Source organism: Pollachius pollachius, assembly GCF_949987615.1.
Source record: "Pollachius pollachius genome assembly, chromosome: 20".
NCBI classification, from domain to species: domain Eukaryota; kingdom Metazoa; phylum Chordata; class Actinopteri; order Gadiformes; family Gadidae; genus Pollachius; species Pollachius pollachius.
In genome coordinates, this window is record NC_136953.1 from 15,526,231 (window position 1) to 15,549,849 (window position 23,619).

Below are 23,619 nucleotides of genomic sequence, written 5' to 3' on the forward strand. Positions count from 1 at the left end.
AGAGTATTACATAACCAGACCACCGGGAGACACAGGGAGAAGCTGATAAGATAAGAGCACAAACAAAGCCAGTGCCAGGGCCTACACTCCTCCACGGTGTCATTGCACAAGCAGAGCGCTCACACACCAGCCATTTTCCATTTAGAAGAGGCTGTTTCACAATGTTGGCACAGGCTGTGCCTGTAGATTATTCATGGGTACTTCATCGTTTTCCCCCAGTTTTCAGCTTGAGTTAGATATTTTTCTAAAGGGTGCTGTGATCAATTAAAATCAATTCCCCAAGGCAATTATTAACTTTAGACTATTATTATGGTCCATAACTACCCCAGACTGAACTTCCAAACCAATATGCTTCACAATGGGCGGTCGCCATGGCCTTGAAACCACCGACTGAGATTACTAAGAATCCCAAAGCCACTAATGCCTCTCGTTGGGTCTCATTGCTTCACGCTCCATCATGTAGCAAAGCAGAAGGAAAGCATGTCAAGCATTGTGGCTCGAGTTCACTTTAATTGCCGAGATTTTCTTTGTTTGTGTGCCTTCGATGATCTTTGACAAAGTATTGTATGCTATTATTGACGTTGTTGCCTCGTGTTCAAAAAAAGTGTCAAATGCTTCGTTTTCCTCAGGATAACCAGATTTTGAACGCTGTACTGTGCTCCGAAATTGCGTAAGGTTATTATTGGGGCGTCGAAGCCCCTTACACTTCTAAAAGCCCTGTATGTCAAAATGTGTGCCCTTGCAGTTTGATCGACTGGGATTGTACTTATTACTGTGTGCGTTTGTGTTTCTGTCCATATGTGTGTGTGTGTGTGTGTGTGTGTGTGTGTGTGTGTGTGTGTGTGTGTGTGTGTGTGTGTGTGTGTGTGTGTGTGTGTGTGTGTGTGTGTGTGTGTGTGCGCGCATGGCTCCATGCACATGTCACTGCACTCGTGTCCCTACGTGTGTGTGTGTGCGTGCGTGCGTGCGTCCTACCGCAGGTGAGAGACTCTGGCTGGACGTCGGTGGCGAGCTGGCCCTTGAGCGAGCGCGGGTACGAGCAGCGAGTGTCCTTAACGGTCACACTGTGCTCCGTTACCCAGCGCTGCAGCCAGCGCAGGCTGCAGTCACACAGCAGGTAGGGCGAGCTGAACTCCCTGTTGCATGAGACACACACACACAGATCCTATTAGAGCCATACAGCAGGTAGGGCGAGCTGAACTCCCTGTTGCATGAGACACACACACACACACACACACACACACAGATCCTATTAGAGCCATACAGCAGGTAGGGCTAGCTGAACTCTCTGTGACACACACACATCAGATTAGAGCCATACCCTGCACACAGCAACACTAGAGAAGACTAGGGAGATTGACACAGACACACAGTGACATGTGCATGGAAGCACACACACACACATGGGCACACACACATACACACAGACGCACACAAAAACATACACACACACACACACACACAAGCACATATAGAAAGACACACACACAAACACACGCACACAGAAAAACACACACACACACACACAAGGACACAGTGACATGTGCATGGAAGTAAGGCATACACACACACACGCACACACGCATATGGACAGACACACAAACACACATAGTTGAGTAAGTAGAATCGCGTGTTGATGAGGTTTACAAAGAAGACATTTGTTTGCCCATACACTGATTTATAGCGCTTTAAGTTGCTACGTTACATTTTTGTGCGACAGGTGCTCGACAAATCAATGTTATTATTATTACAAATGAGAGCATGCAGGGCTTAGGGCGGTGTGTGTGTGTCTGTGCGTGCGTGCGTGTACACGTGCGTGTGTGTGTGTGTGCGTGTGCGCTCGTGTCTCACAGGTTTTTCAGAGACACCAGGCTGTCAAAGGTCCCCTGAGCCACAGAGGAGAAGATGTTTCCAGAAAGGTTCCTTGAAAGGGAAGAAGGAAAAAAACAAATTAAGATTTATAATATTATTTTTCATGTTGACAGAAATCCGCAGATATATTCAATACAGCCTTGCTTATAGTGCCACACCACTATGTATGGCCTTCAAATCTGTAACACAACGGGCGAGGCGGGGGTGGTCAAAACAAGTATATTATAGGAACAAGGCTAAACATTTCCATTCAAACGGGGGTTTCTTTAGGCTAATGCTCCACTTGGGCTTCCTGGTGGCTCTGTAAAGGGTTGAGCCCACTCACAGTCTGACCAGGCTCGTCAGGCCCTTGAAGATGTCCACGTTCAGACAGCCGATGCGGTTGTTGGACAGGTCCCTGGAAAGGACAAAACGGTTATGTTAGTCCGGGAATTTACATTTAGGGCATTTAGCAGAAATTTCATCCTCAGTGACTTACATAAGTACATTTGTAAGAAGAAAGAAAACCAATATCGCGTTTGCCACATGAAGGATCTTCATAGAACCAAGTATCCGTTTCCAACAAAGATAGCTAGGATAAGATGCTACACGATGCTAAGTACTTATTTTAAGTGCCAGGACGTACAAACATACATTAGCCACGTACATTAAGTGCCAGGACGTACAACATCCAATAAGTGCGTACATTAAGTGACAGGATGTACAACATCCAATAAGTGCGTACACTTAGTACCAGGACAAACATCTACATTACATTTACATTTAGGGCATTTAGCCGACGCTTTTATCCAAAGCGACTTACAATAAACAAACAAACATCCAACAAGTGCGTAAGACGGGTGTTTTCAGGAGAGTAAGTGAAGAGTTGGGGGGTTAAGGGGAGAGGCTTTGCAGAGTCCAGGTGAACCCTGAACAAGTGAGCGGGGAGTCTCTGGTGGAAGCTGTTAAGCTACTCTGCGGTCGTGACGTCGGCAGGGAGCTCGCTCCACCGCTGCGGTGCCGTAACAGAGACGAGCTGTGACTCTCAGCAATGGCAGGGCCAGGCGTCCAGCTGAGGTGGCTGAGTGGAGGGCCAGAGCTTGGGTGTGCGGTCTGACCGACGCTCGCTGGTAGGCCGGGGCAGCTCCGTTGACCCGCCTTTGTAGGCGTGTACCATCGTCTGGTGAGCTACTACAGGGAGCCAGCGGAGCTCACGGGAGAAGGGGTCACTCAGTAACGCACACACGGACATCTAGAACCTTCCGATGAGGCGACGGCGTTACGCCTGCTAAGCGCTGTGGGAGGGTCGGCAGAGGTAATCCGTGACAAGAGCGCGTGTTCCAAGAGAATGACTCAAAAAGAGGCGGATTTCGTCACTGGTTTAATTCAGGTGACGCAAGGTGAGACCGGGGCGCGGCTGTCCGACGCCCGGCCCCGTCGCCTTGACGATGAGAGGTTTTGGCAACCAGGTCTTTAGAAATTCTGCTTTGTCAGACCTGCACCTTTATGTTTTAGGGAGATTTCGGGCTTTGAGTGAACGCGCCTCCGGGGAGAGAGAGCGAGAGGGAGGGGGGGGGGGCGAGCGAGAGGTGAACTGAGGAACGCCTCGCATCAAAGAAGACAAGAGTTACACTCGGCGGGGGTGATTAATGGCGGCTGATTAATGTCAAACACGCAAAGAGGTGTGCGTGCGTTTGATCCCCGGCTGGATGCGACGTGACAGTGTGTCTCTGGAAATCCCTCTCTCTCTCCCCCTCTCTCTCCCTCTCTGAGAAAGACAGTTATAGGACACACACACACACACACACATGATCCAAGCGACCTAACATGGAAAAAAAGAGATCATTCCTGTCACTTTGAATTATGCTCAGGGGTGCAGACATGGGAGTGGGCTGGTGGGGGGAGACTGGGGTGTGTGTGTGTGTGTGTGTGTGTGTGGTGGGGTCCTGCCGTAACTCAGTGGCGGTTTGGGGTCCACTTTAGTAAACATTGAGCTAATAGAACACACTGTCCGCCCCCCCCCCCTGAAAGAAATGTCACGCTTCTTTCAAACAAAACGTCTGGCCTGAATAAATCAAATCGGAGAAAACTCATTCACCGTCTGAACACAAGGCATTGTGGGTAACGGCCAGATCAACCTCAAAATGTTCTAGCCTTTGATGATTCGGTCATGTGACTCCTTTAGGGCGGTTGCGTGCTATCCAAAACAAAGGCCGAAACAAAAACCTAATCCTTTCTCAGGAGGTCAAAAGAGGCAAAGTTTGAAACGCACGTGGGTATTAATGTACCACCAGAGCAGGAACACAACCGGATTAGCAGGCAGAACCACATACATATCAGTGATACCCCGCAGTGTAAGGCAACAGCATACGTATTACCGTGGGTGCACCTTGAAAGGTGGTGGTTGGGAAAATTCTGGGAAAGGTTTATGTGTTTAGCACCACTGTGTTCAATGATTTGCTATAATAATCTTGGTAAATTGCAAATATATATCTGCGTTATTTCTCTACTGTGAGTTAGGTCCTACTCTGGTTAGGCCCTACTCTGGTTAAGCCCTACTGTGTGTTAGGCTCAGTTATTGTTGTACGTCGACCCAACGCAAGGGGGTTTACGGTCCCATTACGTCCTTGCGGACCCTCCTTGCGTCCACCGAAAGGGCCTGACGTGCGCCTCCCAAAAATGTTAACCTTGCGTCGAGGCGATGCAGCAACAAGGGCTGTGATTGGTCCTCTGACGAAACCCCGAAGCAGGACCAAAACAGGTTCACGACTGCGTGGGCAGTGCATTGCGTCAACGTGGGACCGTTACTAAGGCTTTACTCCGGATTAGGGTAGTATATCCGACCGGCGGGCGAAGGAAGCGTTGTGTCGCGTTTCCTGTCCGTCGTTGTGAATGATCGGAGGAAGGCCTTCGAAAATAGCCACGTGTGATTAGGCCATGTTGACAACTGTTGAGCTGGTGGTGGTTGAATGCAGGCCATGCAAGTGTGTGTGTGTGTGTGTGTGTGTGTGTGTGTGTGTGTGTGTGTGTGTGTGTGTGTGTGTGTGTGTGTACATGTGTTTGTGTGTGTACCATTACACACAAAAGACCAGCATGTGTGCGAGGGTGCACGCATTCATTCAAAAGTGTTTCCTGCAGCCGTGTGTGTGTACATGTATGTGTGCGCTTGTGTGTGTGTGGGGCCGGACCGTGAGCCAACAGCCAGCTCTGTGTCTCAGCTGCCAGGTCCTGTATAGCAGACCCGCCCGCCTCCACCCTCCCTCCCAGACAGACGCGACAGCCAGGCACCTCCGCGCAATCTCACGCCTGGTTCTTTTAGCCGCGCTGCTAATAGACCTCGGAGGAATGAGGTAGCATTTCCTGGCTAGCTGTGGAATTCATTTTAAACCCGATTTTGTAGAAGGGAGGGGGGTGGGGGGGGGGGGGGGTGGTGCTTGGTGCACACACACACAAGCACACACACACACACACACACACAAAGAAGTTGGGTCTCCTTCAACTTTCCCTCCTTTCCTTTCCTTATCTTTCCTTCCCTCCTTCAAAACAAACTGGGCAGGGGCCTGGGGAATAGAACCAGCAGAAAGTGAAGATGTTTGGAAAATGTCTGAAAATCTGTTGCCACTGATTAAGAACCATTTGTCTGAGCAGAGGATGAAAATTAAATCGAAGCATCACGTCGGATCTGTCTATCTGCATCAAGACCCTCCTGTGTGGGACGGACAGGCAGGAGCGAAGGAATCCATAAAGAACCACAAGAGATAAGCTTCAAGATGAAGACAAGGCTGCAAAATAAACAACCACTTTCAAACTGGGTGAGTTCTTTCACGCCCTTTTCCTCTGCCAATTGACTCAATTACCCACAAGCCCTTGAAAGGCAAAGGCAGAAACAAGTGGCGAGACTGGCAGCCCACCGAGAAACCTCGCCCAACACAGAGCAGCTGTGTGTGTGTGTGTGTGTGTGTTTTTGTGTCCACACACACACACACACACACACACACACACACACACACACACACACACACACACACACACACACACACACACACACACACACACACACACACACACACACACTCCTGACATCATCTCTTGACAAACAACAAGCCTGCTTCTCCCCGGGAGCGGGAAACCCAGAGGTGTAGGGGAGAGGAGTGCACGAAAAAAAAGGAGATTCTGCGATTACCTCAGACAGGAGGGCAGTGTGTGTTAACGCTGGGGAGGGGCCCGTGGCCGAAGTTACGCTGAAGGGGGGAAAATTAATCCTAAAAAGTGTAGTGCCTGTGAATCTCATGTGGGGTGTGAGAAATAAGAATATTAAAATAGGTAAGTGGGTATGTACATGCCTGTGAATAATAAAGTGAGGGTCTGTCTGTCTGTGTCTGTGTGTGTGTGTGTGTGTGTGTGTGTGTGTGTGTGTGTGTGTGTGTGTGTGTGTGTGTGTGTGTGTGTGTGTGTGTGTGTGTGTGTGTGTGTGTGTTAGGGGGTTGGAAACTTGGAATTCTCTCTCGCTCACTCTCAGCAGCCAAACTGTGAGTTCATGTTGGCAATAGAGTCAGGGCAGTCACCCCAGGGTGATTTCAGGGCTGGCAAGTCTCGTTATACACACACAGAACGTTCGTGCGCGTGTGTTTGCGTTTTGAGTTTGTGTGTGTGTTTAGAAGGAATCCTGGGAAAAGGCTAGCGGCATACAAACCACGGTTGCTTATAGATGGTAAGCACACTACAGAGCTACTGTAACACCAAGCAGATTCACACTGAGGTGGGGACCACACACACACACACACACACACACACACACACACACACACACACACACGAAAGACAGGGTCTAACCATATGAGAATAATCATTGGGAGCGGTGGTGTATACTTAAACCAAATCCTAATGTTTAGTGTCGATGCCAGGGTAATATACATGTATAAAATACAAAACAAATATTGGAAATCACTCAGAAGCCATTATAATAATATCGAAATTCTTTGAATTCCCAACCATTAGGATCTTCGCAGCACCAAGGATCCAGTAATCTGGAGAGACTGGTTTCAATGGGAATAGGAATCCGCCTCCAGTATTTAACAGACGGAAACTGGGAACCGGAGATCCATGGGTACTCACAGTCTCTTCAGCGCCGGCAGTCCCAGGAAGGCTCCGGGCTCGATGCGACTGATCAGGTTACTCCGGAGGTCTCTGTCAACACAGAAGAACAAAGTGACATGTTTAACTGATCATATGACACGTTGGTACTGCCACTTTAAGAGACTGAGGGGTGAATGATGGGAGAAAAAGAGAAATCATATTGTGATTATTTTGACAGATTGCGAAATGATGATGAACAATTGAAATCCTGATCATGTGATAATCAGTGCAGCACCACAGTTCTTCATTTGTAAAGGTTTTGTTACTGTACATACATATACATGTTAACCTAATGAAAAGATTGCAGCTCCTGCCATTTGGTTATTGGATATTGTACTTCTACTATTATACTATACTATACTTCTACTATACTACTATACTACTATTGTACTGTATTTCCATTTATATTTTACTGTTAATGTGTGATTTCTTGATAAACCCAATGGGAGCATCAGCATTGTTGCTGACTTTGTCCTTCCCACTGGTCATTGCGCAAACTTGTACAACGAAATTGGAGTGGTGCTCCCTACCCGCAGTGCAAAATAAATCAGCGCAAAAAGCAAAATGCAAACACAAACAACAGCAATTGGCAACAATAAATATGATATATATAAATAAAATATAAGTGGCTCTTTAAAAATACAGTAGAGGATTTCACGTGTCCATTGGGGGGGGGGGTGTCAGCCGTTTAGTAGACGAATTGCCCAGGGGTAGAAGGTATTCCTCAGCCTGTTTGTCGGGCTCCTAAGGGACCTGTATCTCCTACCCGAAGGGAGGAGTTGGAAGTGGCCATGGCCGGGGTGTGATGGGTCACTCATAATTATTTTTGCCCTATTCAGCCCCCGGGGGGGTTGCAATGTCCTCCAGGGAGGGCAGGGGGCAGCCGTACAGTTACTGTTCTGACAGTAACATTTTGTTGAATTGTGGGGCGTTGGCACCCTTCGCTCCGCAACTGCATGTGTATTAATCGATCTTCTACAGTTTGCCTGTGAGGTGGTCTGCGAAAGGACTCGATGACAATGTAGTGGTCCGGCTCAGGTCAAAGGCGGGGAACCACTGGCTCAGCTCACACTTCAACCCAAGTCCCAGGGGCCCGCTGAGGGGCCGACAGACACCTGTTTGAGAGCCACGCGAGGCACCCAAACACACACTCACACACAGCCCGAATCAATCATCATCACACGGCCAAGTGCATTGACAACCACAGCCCCAGGGCACGTCACACACACACACGCATGCACGCACACGCACACGCGCACACACACGCGCACACACACACACACACACACACACACACACACACACACACACACACACACACACACACACACACACACACACACACACACACACACACACACACACACACAGACAGGGAGGGGAGGTTCAAAGGCTTGCGGTGACGGAATACCTGCAGCGCTCACCTGTGTTGCCGCGGCAACAGTCCCTCTGTCATTAATTAGGGGCTGGGGGTATGCTAGCCGTATACCCAGACAAAGAGAGCTAGAGAGGAAGGGGGGGGGGCATTGATGTCAAGGAGGAGCTGTCTGCCAAGCGGGGTGGGGCGGCTGTTGGTGAGTGAGCAGGCCAGACCATGAATAGAGAAAGGAGAGGGTTTTTTTTCTCTTCCCCGCACTGCTTTAGCGTTTGATGTGGGCTAGCATCCGCGCCGTGTGTGTCGAGAGACATGTTGAATGGCAGAGCGTGAGCTAAGGCACGGGGAATTCAGCCTGCTACACCCACTCACAAACTGTTATATATCCAATAAAGCCAACCATTTATCCTCTTATCCAAACATTTTATTTTTATATATACATCATTAGAGAACAGCAGGTGGGAGACCAGCTCATGGACGCCTGCAGTTGGACTTCAAAACACGGGGGTTGGACCCAGAACCACGCAGCTGGGAGTCAAACTAAACAACAACCAGACTAGCCGAGGTCTGACAGAAACAGACTACACAGTTAGGAGAAAAGCATTTCCTACTAAATCGAGGAACAGTGCCATGTAATGTTGGTACAATCAGAGCCCAAACCAAGAGGAATTCATCCCATATATTTAGTGGCTCTTGATACAGAATGATACTATAAACGATGTATCGCCGTAATAGTCCTACGACATAACTTCTTGATGGCCGACTGAGTCCTGTGATCGAAGCACTCGCGCTCCAAACTGTTGACATTTTTCACATCTGTAGATAAGAAACGCCGGCCAAATGTCTGTAATTTGGGAGGAGCGCTGGGGAGATAAAACGGACCCATAAACAGGTTGTGACAAAGCTAAAGTTAGTTTTGTTACGTGATAATGTCGATATAGAAACATGGCGTGTTGGAGGGCTTAGAGTAAGAGTGTTCGGACGAATAGGAGCCCGCTCAGAGTGGATCTGTGATTATCCGACAAAAAGTCTTCCCACCATTTTGTGTATTTACAATATAACCGACCAAAACACAAGACTATGTTGCAGTTCTCCTTGACATATTTCAGTGATTATGTCTTGTAAGAGTAGGAATGTGTCACGCTGGATGAATTATTTATTTTAATTATGATTATGTATGTATAATTAAGTCTCAACAGTTTGTACAGATCACGTCTGTGATGGATATCATTTAGTCATGTTATCTTTTCATGAATGAGGAAGTCTATGATACATTGCATCTCATATTTGACTAACACTACAGCCATAATGAAACCTTCACATGCATCGTTCACAGCTGTATCACTTCCATGTTATGTAACACTTACATACGGTTACTTTTTATACAATAAAGACAAAACCACATACATATGAGACATTAATAAAGTTGAACAAATAAGCACATTTAAGTAATTCCCACATGCGGGAAGGCTAGAAATCGTCCACCTTGGGCCACAACAAACCATTTATTACCTTTTATTACATTTATTAACACTATTCTGTGTGTGCACATTGATATCGATGTACCGATACTGAGCCACGTGTTAATATGAGATCACAGTTCATGTAAGCTTAAAACGCATGGGACCTCTTTATCTGTTACCCAGAGCTGTGTATGCATATCCCCCATAGAGCAAGCCGGCGTGGTGCGGGTGCGGAGGACATGTCTGAGACAGAAAGAGGGTGTCTGCCCTTCCTCCACTGAGGTACAAAGCAGGTTCTGCCTAATTTCACACCCAGGTGTGGATAGCCTTAATAGCCCCTTGTCGGGGAACACCCACTCTCCTCCCTCTCCAAACAAACACGCACACGCACACGCACACACACACACACACACACACAAGCTACTGTTTACAACGGGGTCTTACATTTATAACTACAAAAGGGCAATCTAAATGAGGGGCCGCCCTGGTTTCTGTACCTACGGACGACAAGGTAAAGAATTGTAAACTCAGAGGGGGGAGTTGTTGGGGGTGTGCACGTTGGAGTGCACGCCCCCAAGTGTAGCGTGCTCAGAGCTAGTGTGCACACAAGAAAACAAGATGGAGGGTGAGTGAGAACTTGAACAAGGGGCAGCCGGCGCCAAGCTAGGCAGTATGTGTGTGTGTGTGTGTGTGTGTGTGTGTGGAGTCATCAACACCTCTGGCCTACACTAGGCCTCATTACAATGACAAAGTAGGCTAGCGAGCGGGCGCGCTGCACTCAAAAGGGGGGGCGTGCGAGAGGGGGAGAGAGCGGGGATATGACAGGGGGGGGAGAGAGGGCCACAGTTGTAGCTGCCTTTGAAAAAAAAAGCTGGCAGAATGGAGGCTTCAGCACAATCGACTGGCTGCTCGCAGACTACACACGCAGGGAATTGCCTTCAAGGCTTCCCTGGTGTGGAGAGATCAAAGCTTTATCCCCCCCCCCCCCCCCTCCCTCCACCAGCACCACCTTCTTCTTCTTCTTTTCCTCCTCATTCTTCCTCTTTTGATTGTGGATTGAGAACATGGCACCGTGTTTACCCTTTGGTGGAGCGGCTTTGAAAAGGCGAAGAGCAGCGTATGACCCAAATCAAATGCCCGCGGGGCCTTCCCTCCCTCCCCCCCTCCCCATGTGCATATCAATAGAAATCTTGTTCATACGAGAGTCGTCGAGAGGCCGCTTGTGATGGTTGTGTAACGTGAACTCCCGGAAGAGCGATAACAGAAGAAAAAAAGGATAACATAACAAACTCAGAATGTAGCGAAGTGAACCCGGGCACAAAACCCGTGCTACTTGAGAAATATTCGAGGCAGAGCGCAGCGATGCAGAGGTTGAATACCTGGCTGCTCGAGCAGAGAGAGAGAGAGAGAGAGAGAGAGAGAGAGAGACTGAGGGAGAGAGAGAGAGCGAGAGCGAGAGCGAGAGAGAGAGAGAGAGAGAGAGAGAGAGACTGAGGGAGAGAGAGAGAGCGAGAGCGAGAGCGAGAGAGAGAGAGAGAGAGGGTGGGTGGGTGGCAACGATGTGGCCGGGAGAAAGAAAGAGCGGACTTAAAGATAAACAACTTTAAATGCATGACTAAAAGGCTTAGCCCGTGCGTCTCGTATGTCTTAGTTTTCCTTCAATTCTGAGCAGCGGGGGGGGGGGGGGGAGAAGGACTTAATATATCCTTCAGAAATTCCAGATCAATGTAGTCATGTGTTAGTGTAGGCTTGGGTGGAAATGTGGCCATTAATGGTCTGGTTGCTTCAGCTGCATGGAGCCGTTTCAGAGTGATGAATCATCCTGGGGGTCGGTGTGTAGCGTGGGGCCCCGGTACCACGGGCCCAGGGTCTCCGAGGAGAAGCCTGGCAGATGAGTGGGGGGGGGGGGGGGGGGGGGAGAGATGCCAAACCCCAACGTTCACTCCCTGTGTTACACCGGGACACTCGGCTTAACTCTTCCAAAGTGTTCTGCGCTGCCCTGGCAACTCTTCCAGGGAATGGTCCTCGAAGGCTAAAGCAATGCTTCCAAAGTATTTAGCGTTTTCATGGCGCACACTGCGAGGTGCTGCTACTAAACAAGTCATTATAGGCGCGGCCACACACACACACACACACACACACACACACACACACACACACACACACACACACACACACCTCAAGGCCAAACCAAGATGATGATGATGATCCACCACTCTACTGACATATTCCTTTGAATGTCTTGGGAAAAATGTTTTTCCCCCCATTCCTGTTTAGATGCTTCTAGTGCTGCGCCAAGGCCAGTGATCTAGAAGCTCCTCAATGCCCCGTTTTGTTGGGATCTCATCCCATACAACAGGCACAACACTCCCTGCAGGCCCTTTCTATAATTAGTGTTTCTCTAGCGCCCTCACCCTATCTTCTCCTTCTCCCCGGGCCGGGTGCTGTTATTCTTAACCAGGGATAAGTGCCGGGTGTGGGTGCCTCCTGCTTCTCTGTGGCCTGGATGTTCTGCTGGCACAAAGCCAGCCCGTGGTGACCCCCCGTCCACTGCGTCCTGCGCAGGCTGACGGAGGACCTGACGGTGTTCTGTGTGGTTGAAACGACGCAAGGTACGGAACTAGGGTTGCACAATTCCGGGAATTTTCAGAGGTGGAAACTTTCCATGGGAATTAACGGGGATTTATGGGAATAAACGGGAATTTACAAAATTTAAGGTTTGCTCTTAGCAGGGATCTTAAATATAGTTGAGGAAAATATATTTTAGCATTATCTTGACTAACACAACCAGATTTCATGCAAGTTAACTTCAATATCTATGCTATTCCTCAATCACGCTAGCACACTGCGTGCTTACTGCAGGGCTACTGAGACCACGCCCCCTACATGCACTGTGTATTCCTCCATCACATGTGCCCTGATGACTTCTAGAACCCTGGACCACAAAGAATAAAATAATTAGAACTTGTTAAAGTTCTACTCACAAATAAATCTGCTAAAATTAGGTTTGGCAAGTTTTTGTAGTCTTTTAATAGTTTTTTTATAGTGTTATTTTGCATGGCGTGTCTACTTATAACAAGAAAGGTATATATACATATATGTATATATATTTATGATTGGATAAGATACAGTTCGATTAAATTACTCTACATTTTTTGTTAATTCCCATAATTTTCAGATTTTTAATGTTTCCAAAATTCCCAAGCCTTACTTCCCATGGTAATTTACCGAAAGTTTCCGGAAATTTACCGGACATTTTCCAGCCCTTTGCAACCCTATACGGAACTGAACCTCGCTCCAAGGCTAGAAGATTATAAATTTGTTTTAATTGCTTATTCGTGGACGTTTATTCTTCACAGCATTTATTTTTGGGGTTGTTTTTTTGCTGTTCCGATAACGATACCAGTACAGAGTACAGGTACAGAGTACCAGTACAGATCGAGTATCGGAAATACCTCTGCGAGTATGCAAATGTATGACTTTATGACTTGCTCATTGACTAAACAGGAAACAGGTGCGTTTTTGTTGCTGCATATATCAGATGTATTGACTGGTGTTTAATGCGGTTAACAATGTATATTCATTATTCCCTTTAAGAATAACAACTTCATCGTATTTGAGGGTGAAACCCGAGACACAGTGCTGAGTGATTGTTTTTTCATGCAGAAGAGTATCAGAGAGCTGGCCCGACACGGCTGGTACCTGACTGGGAGTACCGGTAACAAAATAGAAGATGATACTTACAGTCTTTCCAGTATCGTCAGACCCACAAACGATCCATTCTTGAGTTCTTGAATCTTGTTGTTGCTCAGTATTCTGCAAAGAAATGAAGCAAAAATAAACACATTGAAAAGCTTCTGAAAATGATTAACCGTAGAGATAAAATTTGTCCCCGATCAAGACATGATACCGCTCTTGGAAATGAGCACCTCACTGTCCAACGAGAACCAACCACAAACACACAGGTGGCCCCACTTGTTAGAATCTGCTCCACAGAACCATGAGTCAATGGTGCCACGGGTTATCCATCACACCGCACGCTGCCACGGAGATGAGTTTTAATCACTGACTTGGTCAATTTAAAAGGGGTTGATTGAGATGCCAATATCTAATGATTGGAGTGTTGGGGCCAATATTTGGAACAGTCGAACACATAATTACAGCTACTGAAGTCCCGCCAGTGATTATCAGCCTCCTGGTTAAAGGAACCGGGCCAGGTATCGCTTGAATACTGCCATTATGATGGTACAACAAGAATCATTTCTAATTACACATATCACACATGGGATGCCAATTCACAATTCCACACTTCTGAAGAATAAGGCAGACACAATGTCTACATAACAGAAAACTATGATGTGAAACAATGATACAGTGATAACTATATTGCAAATAAACAAGAGTACACATTTGACTTGATAATTCATTAACTGCCAAATACATTTCCCTAACTCCAGTGACTTGCCCTCTAGCTCTTGATATCGGACTACCAGAGCTCATCTCCGGCCCTAAAGACCTGCCAATGAGAAAATCCACTCTGCCCAATGGCAACACTGAGGAGGAAACCAAATAGGGACTCGGCGGTTAGCGTACATTTCTGGCTAACGGGAAGGGGATGCAGTGGGGGACATGCATGTTGGCGGCAGCCACATCCCGGGGCCAAATTGCAGTCATTATCGGGTGTTGAGGGCTTGTTTTATTACAGGGTTGGGCTGTGTCATTGGATACTCGGCGTTTGGCGTTCAACCGCTCGACAGACAGAGATAGTGTGAAGGGAGAGGGATAGAAATACATGATTTGTATGCTTGACTTTGCTGTTGTTGCAGAGATTCTTCCCACAGACGTAACGTATGTTTAAATGTCTGCAGTCCATCATAGTCTGACGCTACAGGGGAAAGACATGGGCTCTCTGTTGAAGAAAACGAGTCACATGAACTTCAGTGGGGAATTCCTAGTTATGCCGTGGCCAACAGATGGCAACGACGACTGGTTTATCATATTAAATGTGAGCAGGCTGAACTCTGGCTGAACCCGGGACTATGGCACAGGATCCAAATGTTGAACAGCCCTGACTAATTGTCAGTATTTTTCATCTTCATGAAAAAAATGACTCTGTTAAAAAATGAATATTACATTGCACGTTGCCATCAGCCGCGGAAATGCTTTCCTGTCCACACGTGAAAGACGTTAACGAGGTTTACATAGCAATTTATTCCTCTAAAACATAACTGCTGTGTAAATACACCATAGGTCCGTGAAATCAATTTCAAAATCTGATGTCTGGACACAAATGTGATCCACGTCCAACTTTTGACTCTTTCAATTATCTAAATAAATCCCTGCTGTTCGGAATTAGAATGCTTTTTCCCTTAAAAAGTTTCCACAAAAACAACGGAAACTTGGTTGATGGTACCTTTGAACCGTCTTCCTGTCCCTGGTCACAGCAGCATGACCTTGTGTGAATACAAGCGCTTGGGTTTCAACACACAAGGCCTCCTATATGTTGCATTAGCCCCTTTGGGCTAGGTACGTAGGCTAATTTGCCAAGTTAAGGTTAGCTCATGGTCTGCTCCGGATTGGATGGAATCTCTCCGTTGAGAGGTCATTGAGTCTGAGAGATCTACAGACACCCAAGACACGCATGACACAACATGACAGGCAATTCAAAATGAGCAATGATGCATCGACCATACCAATTTAACACATGGTATGAACTTTACATTAGCTAGTCATTGATACAATAAAACTAGGCATTTGATTATAGCCAATAATAGATTAAAACCAATTGTTTAGTCAAGGAGAAAGCAAAGCCACGCAAGGGAAAATGGAAATCATTTTGGTATTCTACACTCTCCTGAAAATGGAAATCCTTTTACGGTCTTGGAGCCTATTGCATCCAGTAAATTTCACTTAATGTAGCCCAGTAACCCGCCTGGCTCTGTAAATGCAGTTAAAACATTTGGTTTAAACCCTCTTAAATGCATAATGGTTTATCTTTGCATAGTCACGCCCCCCCCCCCCCCCCCCCCATTTGTTCCCTGGGGATGTCTGAGCAGCTTCCTCAGCGCCTCAGACTGACAGAGCAGCCAGTGGAATTCTTATGAGGGCCTTCACCAGAACAGGAGGGGAGTGGGGCTTATCTTGATCCACAGATAAAGGCAGTTCAGAGCCTAAGCCAGGTCGGAACCGCTGAAGGAACCCGCACCGACTCCCAGAGAAGCTCAAAGTACTGTTGTGAGTTACAGCGGATGGTGGAATGTGTTTAGAAATATATACTTTCAATGATTTAAGAGGCTAACATTTAATAATTCAGCAATAACTCTGGAGATGAGTACTGTGTCCCCATAAGCCAACTTTCAGCAGCAGTCATGTTTTCACTAATAACTTTGTGCAGAAGGATAGCTCTGTTACAAATATACAACCGAGGAAGCATAAGCAGTCGCTTCGATTTAGGCCTTCGACGGAGATGTTTGGAGTTCCCAGAACACGGCCCAGAGTCAGATCTCTGATACTTTTAAGCCACTTCAGAACAACCCAACCTGCTGTTTTCAAGCCTGCGTCTCTAAGTATTAGAGCTTTAACGGGTGGTGTTTTTATGTCATGGCTAATAGCAGTGGGAGGTTTGCGTGGTGTCACAAGACCTCTCTCAATTCGCTTCAGCACACCAACATGTTGCCGTGCAAGAAGACAGAATTCATAAAGACACAATCCATTGTTTACTACAGACCGCAGTCGTCCATGTGCTGCTATCCCTCAAAATATTGAAATGCATATTTGAGTGTTCTGAATTATTAATTGGTTTCAGGGCTGAAAACATGTCTCATGGAAGCCAACAATAATTGTTTTAAGAATGCTTTCAAATCGTTCAGTAGTCATCTCTGCAGGGACACATTAATTAAAACTCTAAACCAAACCATCCGATTTAGTAATATAATGCACAATTCCTACAACAAATATGATACTCACGATATTCACCATTCATCCTGTTATGGAAGTGGTTAGATGTGTCGTAAATGTATTTTGAGTTCCTAGGATTTGTTATTGTAATTTTTAAGCTAGCTACTACTCACGTTGACGGAAATGTAATAATATAATCACGTAATTTGTGCCACTTTATGTATCCCTTTGTAGAATTCATAAGACTGATGATAACGTCTTTCGACATGGCCCAAACACAATTATCAGGGGAATGTATAGGAGACCAGATTCCGACTCATCGCTTCCTCTGGCCGAGTGGAAACGCGAGGCGGAACGCAAACAAGTGACAAAAGGTCATCAGTGGTCACCAAAACAGAAACCAGCATGTCTGCCTCCCTCGTCCCTGCCTTAACTCCTCCTCCTCCTCCTCCTCAGTCAACAGACACGGACTAAAGCCTTGGTACGGCCTGATAAAACAAAGCGCTCCAACGCTGCTCCACCAATGCGGGTCTGCGGACGGACTGACTTCTACAGCTGTCAGTGGCCGGCCTATGGGATTTTCCCCTTTTCCGGTTTCCTGACAAAGGCAAACATTCAAGTGTTGCTTTAGCACTCATGCTTGCCCAAAACGCCGAAAGGAAAACAAGATCTCTGTAGCCGCAGGCGACGCATGATGGACCCCATGAGCCACACAGGAATCACACCATTCAGACAGAGTTAACAGCCTTAGCCTTCCTGGTGTAACGACACTTGACTTTGGATACTTTATACAAAAACAAGCGGAGTAACTAACTACGCATGATGCATCATGTCGACAAAAAGACAAAATAATTAACCAAAATGTTAGAACGGTTTGGCTTCTCCTTTTCTTTTCCCTCGGCCCTCAAATCTTTTTACCTGCAGTAAAATAACCAGATGTGTCCGGGGCCTTCGCCCGCGGTTCCACCGAGGGCGGTGAACCCGGACCCTTTACTGCACTCTGATGTGTCATCAAACTGTGTGTGCCTTTCCTGTGGCCCAGGAGGAAATCCCTGCCTCCCCCCCCCCACCCCCCCAACATTAAACCAGTGCCTCTCTCCCTATCTGTGTGCATGGGCCGGGGCCAGGTGTGTCTGAGTGCCAGCTCCACCCCATTGGCTTCTGGGTAAGAACTCGGGAGTGAGAGTAGTGCAAAGAAAACTCGAGCAGAGAGGGAACAGCAGAACTATAGTCGTGTAGGGCAGGCTACCAACATAGTAGGGCTCCGGTTTGGCAACGCAACCACCAAGTCCTAAATATGAGCAGCGAGTGGACACTAGAATAAACGCTCATGTGTACACACACACACACGCACACACACACACACACACACACGCACACACACAGCTGCTGCACAGCCCTGGAAATAATACTTGTGTTTTCCCAACAGTAAACACATTTGTGTCATTTCCTCTCCGATTACTTAGGCATGTGGGATTATTTGGAGCATACGAATGCATCTCTCATCCCTTTCTTCCCACAGAGAACCATTCAGTGGGCTAGCTAAGCTGGAGACAAGCTATGCATTCCACAGGTTAAGTAAGATAATACTAGCTTAACCATTTGAACATGTACACACTTTAAGGGCCGCAGTATGAGTCCTTAAGGGTATTCTTTTTCCTGGTTCTGGATTAATTGAGTTTGGCAATGAGTCAACCCAAGTATGCAGCCATTTTGAAAAACAAATGCAGCCTGTTCGTACATACACATGTGTCTTTCTATAGGGGGGCTGACCTCACATTAACAGAGGTACAACGGATATCAGCCAACAGCCAGATGGAAAACTGGAGTACAACAAACAGGGAGGAGAAGTACGACGAATGCCTCTAATCAAACCTTGTGATACTGTTCCCTGACAGGGCCTTTCATTTGATCGGGAGGGGGATGTTTCTCAATGCAGCCTAAAAAAACATTCCACAGAATCTGAAAATATCCATGACTTTGTTTTTAAACTAGCCTCCATAACACCGATTTATAACAACCTCAATAACATCAACCTCGAAAGTCTACAAAGTTAGGTGTAAACTTAGTACTAGATACAGTCGTAGTAGATGAGTCATAAGTACTTTGTAACAAACACTTCCAGCCAACTTCAGCTCCTTCTTATCTGGTGTCCAAGAGGAAATCCTGGATAACATCCAAAACAAACCAAAGATGGGGGTCTGTTTACCATCACCGGTGATTCAAGTATGCACGCTATTCAGTCCCATTTACACCGCGGCCATAGGCCAACACAGCCTATAGAAAACCATGTTATGAGCTTGACCGGTGACTGCAGACAGCCAAAGTAAAGCCAGAGTTTAATTATTTTCTCTAGTCTCGAGTCTGGCAACGTCAGGTTAGGGAATGAAGGGCTCTAATAGGGGATCTGGCATGGCTATAAACATGACGTCCCAGTGAAAGTCTCACTGGTCAAAATCACATTATAATGTGGTCCCAACTGTTGCTTTATGATGTAAATTATTTTAGTGTCTGCTTTATTTTCACCACATGGTTTAAGCCAACATCAGTTAGCTTGAAACATCACATCATTGGACCAATATGTAGTGCCAACACCAGTTATGAATGGCTTTAATTCACTTTTTCTTCGATGAAACTGAAGAAAAACATACCGAGGTGTTCAGTGAGAAGGTGCGAGGCCACAATGCCTCTCCGTAATCTCAGGTACGACAGGAAAAATCAGAATGTTCTTACAAAGTTAAAACTCTTAAAACATATCAATGGCCTCAGACCTTTAGTTGTGTAAACCCACAAGGAAACGACGGCCCGTCAAGCGGATACGATGCGCTCGTCTGTGTTTACAGCAGCCTGGATTAAAATCCCAGGCCGTAGCACCATCATCATCCCAAGCCGCGAGTCGTAAAAACACACAGAACACATCACCTCCAGGGAGGGCCGGGCAATTTTACATACCATAAATCAACACCCGCCCGCCCCAAACGGTGCCGTCAACAGGAACCACTGCTTCATTGGCACTTTCTGGAGCAGGGGAAGGGCTTTGAAGACGATCTGAGGCTCGATTTCAAGCTGCAATTGTCGAGAGACATGCTATTTGTTTACCAAAGGTGACGGAACATGTCTTGGGAAAAGAGGGCATCGCGGAGACAAGTAGGAACTTGAAGACCCCTGCAATCTACCGTTCTTCTAACCTGCTCTGTGAGGGCCGTCCAGGAATCCCAGACCCTGGCTTTACCTTCATCCATTCATCACTGCCGAGCTTGAAGACAAACAACCCAAAGAAAACGTAGACACCAATGTCTGCCTATTGGCTGTATTGGTAGACGCAAAGCAAGCCAAGAAGAAGAACTTATAAAAGATAGACTGACTTATCATAAGGTCAAACAGGTGAGTTCAAAGTGTATAAGTGTAGGAGATAAAGGGAACTGTCCAAACCAGAACGTTTTTTTCTGAAAAACTAGGTCTAATAAACTAGTCACTAAACATGTCCCACATGCCTGTAACACAGGCAAACCACCTTGTTTGATTCTTGTTTTATTGCCTCTCAGCCACTGCCAACAGCCCTAGTGTTGTCACAGTAACCAGCATCACACTGCACAAATACAAGTGATTTTATACCCAATATGTTTGGTATGGTTTGATACAAGCAATTGAAACGAGTTCCCAAACTGAAGTGGAGTTCCCTTTCAGTTGGTCCCATTATTTGGGGATCTAGAGACCCATTGCTGCACACACAAGCCTTTGACACACAAGTGCGCCCAACAGTGTACCACCCCAATACAAAGTGTGTATTATTTAGCACGATTTCAAAGCATGTCTCAGGTATCAAGAACCAAATAACACACATTATCGCGTGAACTAATCCATCCAAATGAGCTCAATTATAGTAAGTCCAATCCTACAAGTGGGTGATCATCACACAACGCAGCTTAAACATCCAGTCTAAATTCAATTAGCCTTAGTATCATTACGATTTGGGGCCCTGGGAAGGGACAGTGGAGCCAAAACACCTTCCACATGTCTCGGTACATGGGGCGTGATAACTATTGTAATGGCCGTGGGTGATTCGTGTCATACTCACAGGGTGACTGTCCTGTTGGGGAAGGAATCGAAGGGCAAGACCTGATGGAGTTCAATGTTGCTGCACACCACCTTCTTGTCGTCCGTGGCGTTGGGTGCGAGGGGTCTCGCTGCGCCTTTGGTGCGTTCATTGTAAGGTTTGCAATCGGAGTAGGACACGGCAGACCCACTGCCCAAGAGCAGCAGGACCACCAGCAACCGGAGCATATCCGCAATCATAACTCCCCCTTGTCCAGCTTAGAAACGTCCCTGTCGTCTGAGGGGGGAACACGGTGGGCAGGAGCGGGACGGGGGGTCTGGGGAGCGCGTCTCGTTTTTAAAACGCAGTGGGGTCCGCGGGGGGGCGAAAACAGACGCTCTGCCATGTCGAGAAGAGTTGTTTTAAGGCGACGACTCGAAACCCTTCGCCCTCCATTCTCAACGAGGCTACGCGTAATTCGGCGCGTCAAGCCAACAAGGGGGGGGGGGTCTCCTTCTTTGTCTCCCAGTCGGTTCGTTTAGTAATCCATTCCGTCCTGCTCCGGGCTAAGGGAGAACGAGGAGAAGATCCCGTGTCCCCCAGCGATCAGTCGCTACAACGTCCAGGAAGAGAAGAGTTAAAATCCTGCAACAACAACCACTCCTGGGGTCTGGGGGGCTTCTTTGTTGCGCTGTGCGCACATCCGAGCGGGGATGTAGTGTGAGTATCGCAGACAGCTGCAGGGTTATTCCCAGCGTATCCAACAGCGAAGACCAACTTTAACTCGTAATATTCCTCACTTCGACCATCCGAAAGTTAAACCAGGGACCCGTGAACCCCTGCTTCGTCCAATTCCACTCCAACACGCAGGCGCAGTTCGCAGAAAGTTCGCCCGCTGCTGCACGATTTTTACAACTTTTTTTTCTTTCCCCTGAAGAAATTCTCTCAGTTTTCGGTCAGAGGAAAAGTAGTGAGCTCAAAGTGCCACAACAACAATAGAGAGCGTCCTTTAATGGACGGGGGTGGACCGCAGATAATCAGCCGGGTACCTAGGATAGATCCAAATGAATACGTAAATTGATACTTTCTAGTTCCTAATTCCTTAAAAAGTGATATTCCGAGGATCGGTTTCAGGTTCAGAGTGGCGGACAGTCCCAGGACCTCCTCTTCCGCAGTGTGGCCGCCGGCGCCGTGATGCGCGCTCTCCAGCGGTGACGTCACAGAGTAGGCAGACATTGCTCCCAATACGAACACAAAAGTTACAAACAACATGGAGTACAATCTCCAAGGCCGACTGAGTATTTCCAATGTAACGATACATTATTTTCTTTATAATGTAGAAAATTGGATTAGGGCATTTTGCAACTTTATTGAAACGTTGAACAAACATTAATTTGGTAAATGTGCAAGAAGGCTGTATGAGTTGGGTATTTGAAATGTGTGATTTAAAATACGGGTTAAAATGTGTTAGTTTTCATTGGACGGCAATTTTTTCTCAAACAAGTAGCTCCACTAAGTATTCCTATAAACTTAGTCATTTCTGAGTTATTTTATTTTTTAAGAACCAAGGGGAATTTGTAGTAGTTGTAGACAATATCGAGTCTGGTTTCAAATGGTCTAAGCGTCCGACCACTGAGACACTATGCATAATTTGGTCTGAGTTTATAATTGACATTACAAACAATGATGCACTGGCAATACCCCCAATCAGAACCTTTCATCTAATTCCCTGAACCAATCAACAGCCCCGTTTTTACCCTGATTGATGAAGAAACAGTTCCTGAACTTTTGCTGCTGGTACAGCTGGCCGCTCAAGTTACCCCCTACCATCTTTACACACTGTTGCCTTCCCAAAAAACAACTAAGTCTATACATATAGTTTACATTGTTTAAGCCAAAAGGTTATGGAAATAAGGCTTTGAGCGAGCTGTGAAGGTTATAACTTAGCAGGATCCAGAATATTTAATAGCTTTAAATGAACTCATTCACAAACATCCATTCACAACCACTCAGCCATTCACCAGACTGTGATTCCCACAAAACCCCTCCATTGCCGGAATCAAACCTGTGTGCCCAGAACAGATCCTCAACAGCTCTATCATGCTCACTGAAACACCGACTTGGATCCTGCAAGGGTTTATTATCTACCTTACAATCATATGACATTATTTATCGATCTCCAACAGCATTAGCAATGGAGCTGTTTGTTGTATAAAGTTGGAATTCCAAGGAGCGTGTTCTAGTTGTGAGTTGAACCTGGACAGGGACGCCACTAGACCTTTTGGCGCCCTAAGTGAGATAAGATTTAGGGCCCCCACTCGCCCAGGGGTCAAATGACATGACATTGTTTCCAAAATAGTTCAGGGCATGTTCTTGGTGGGACTTGAACCCAGGTCTGCAAATTCCTCAACTGGAATTGAACACAAAGTCGAACACGGACAGGCCTGGTCACCATGGTAACGGGACGTCTCCGTTGAGCTCTGAGCTGCTTGGAAGTTATACTTGTAGCTGACATTAGAATAGACGTGACTTAATAGCAAGAGGATTGTATCACAAACAAGATACGTACAGTCATATTCACACGATACCAGTGTGTGTGTGTGTGTGTGTGTGTGTGTGTCAAAACATACTAAATTGCCACATATTAAAATTAGCAATGCAGGAAACAGCATGATGCACATGAGAACCCCAGACTCAACAGAGAAAGCTGAAGGAATGTTGAAGCATGCTGAATATACTCCAAAGTATAAAGATAATCTGAAAAGCAGGCTCGTACTTGTAGAACAACTACTATATTATTTCCCTTTTAATAACTCCATTTCATTAAGTGATATACATCATTGTTGGCTTGTGGAGGAACG

At 46.6% G+C, this 23,619-nt stretch overlaps 1 protein-coding gene across 1 annotated transcript in view; it reads right to left on the reverse strand.

Annotated features, from left to right (window-relative positions):
* adgra3 (adhesion G protein-coupled receptor A3) overlaps positions 1-21,893 on the reverse strand; it is a 37,605-nt gene extending 15,712 nt beyond the window's left edge. Inside the window, exons 1-6 of the mRNA XM_079757951.1 lie at positions 20,801-21,893; positions 13,570-13,641; positions 6,967-7,038; positions 2,198-2,269; positions 1,852-1,923; positions 976-1,136 (exon numbers count right to left, since the gene is read on the reverse strand). Coding sequence (XP_079614077.1) covers positions 976-1,136; positions 1,852-1,923; positions 2,198-2,269; positions 6,967-7,038; positions 13,570-13,641; positions 20,801-21,018 — 667 coding nt within the window. The 5' untranslated portion in view covers positions 21,019-21,893. The remainder of the gene's footprint in view (positions 1-975; positions 1,137-1,851; positions 1,924-2,197; positions 2,270-6,966; positions 7,039-13,569; positions 13,642-20,800) is intronic.
* Between the last annotated feature and the right edge of the window lie 1,726 nt (positions 21,894-23,619).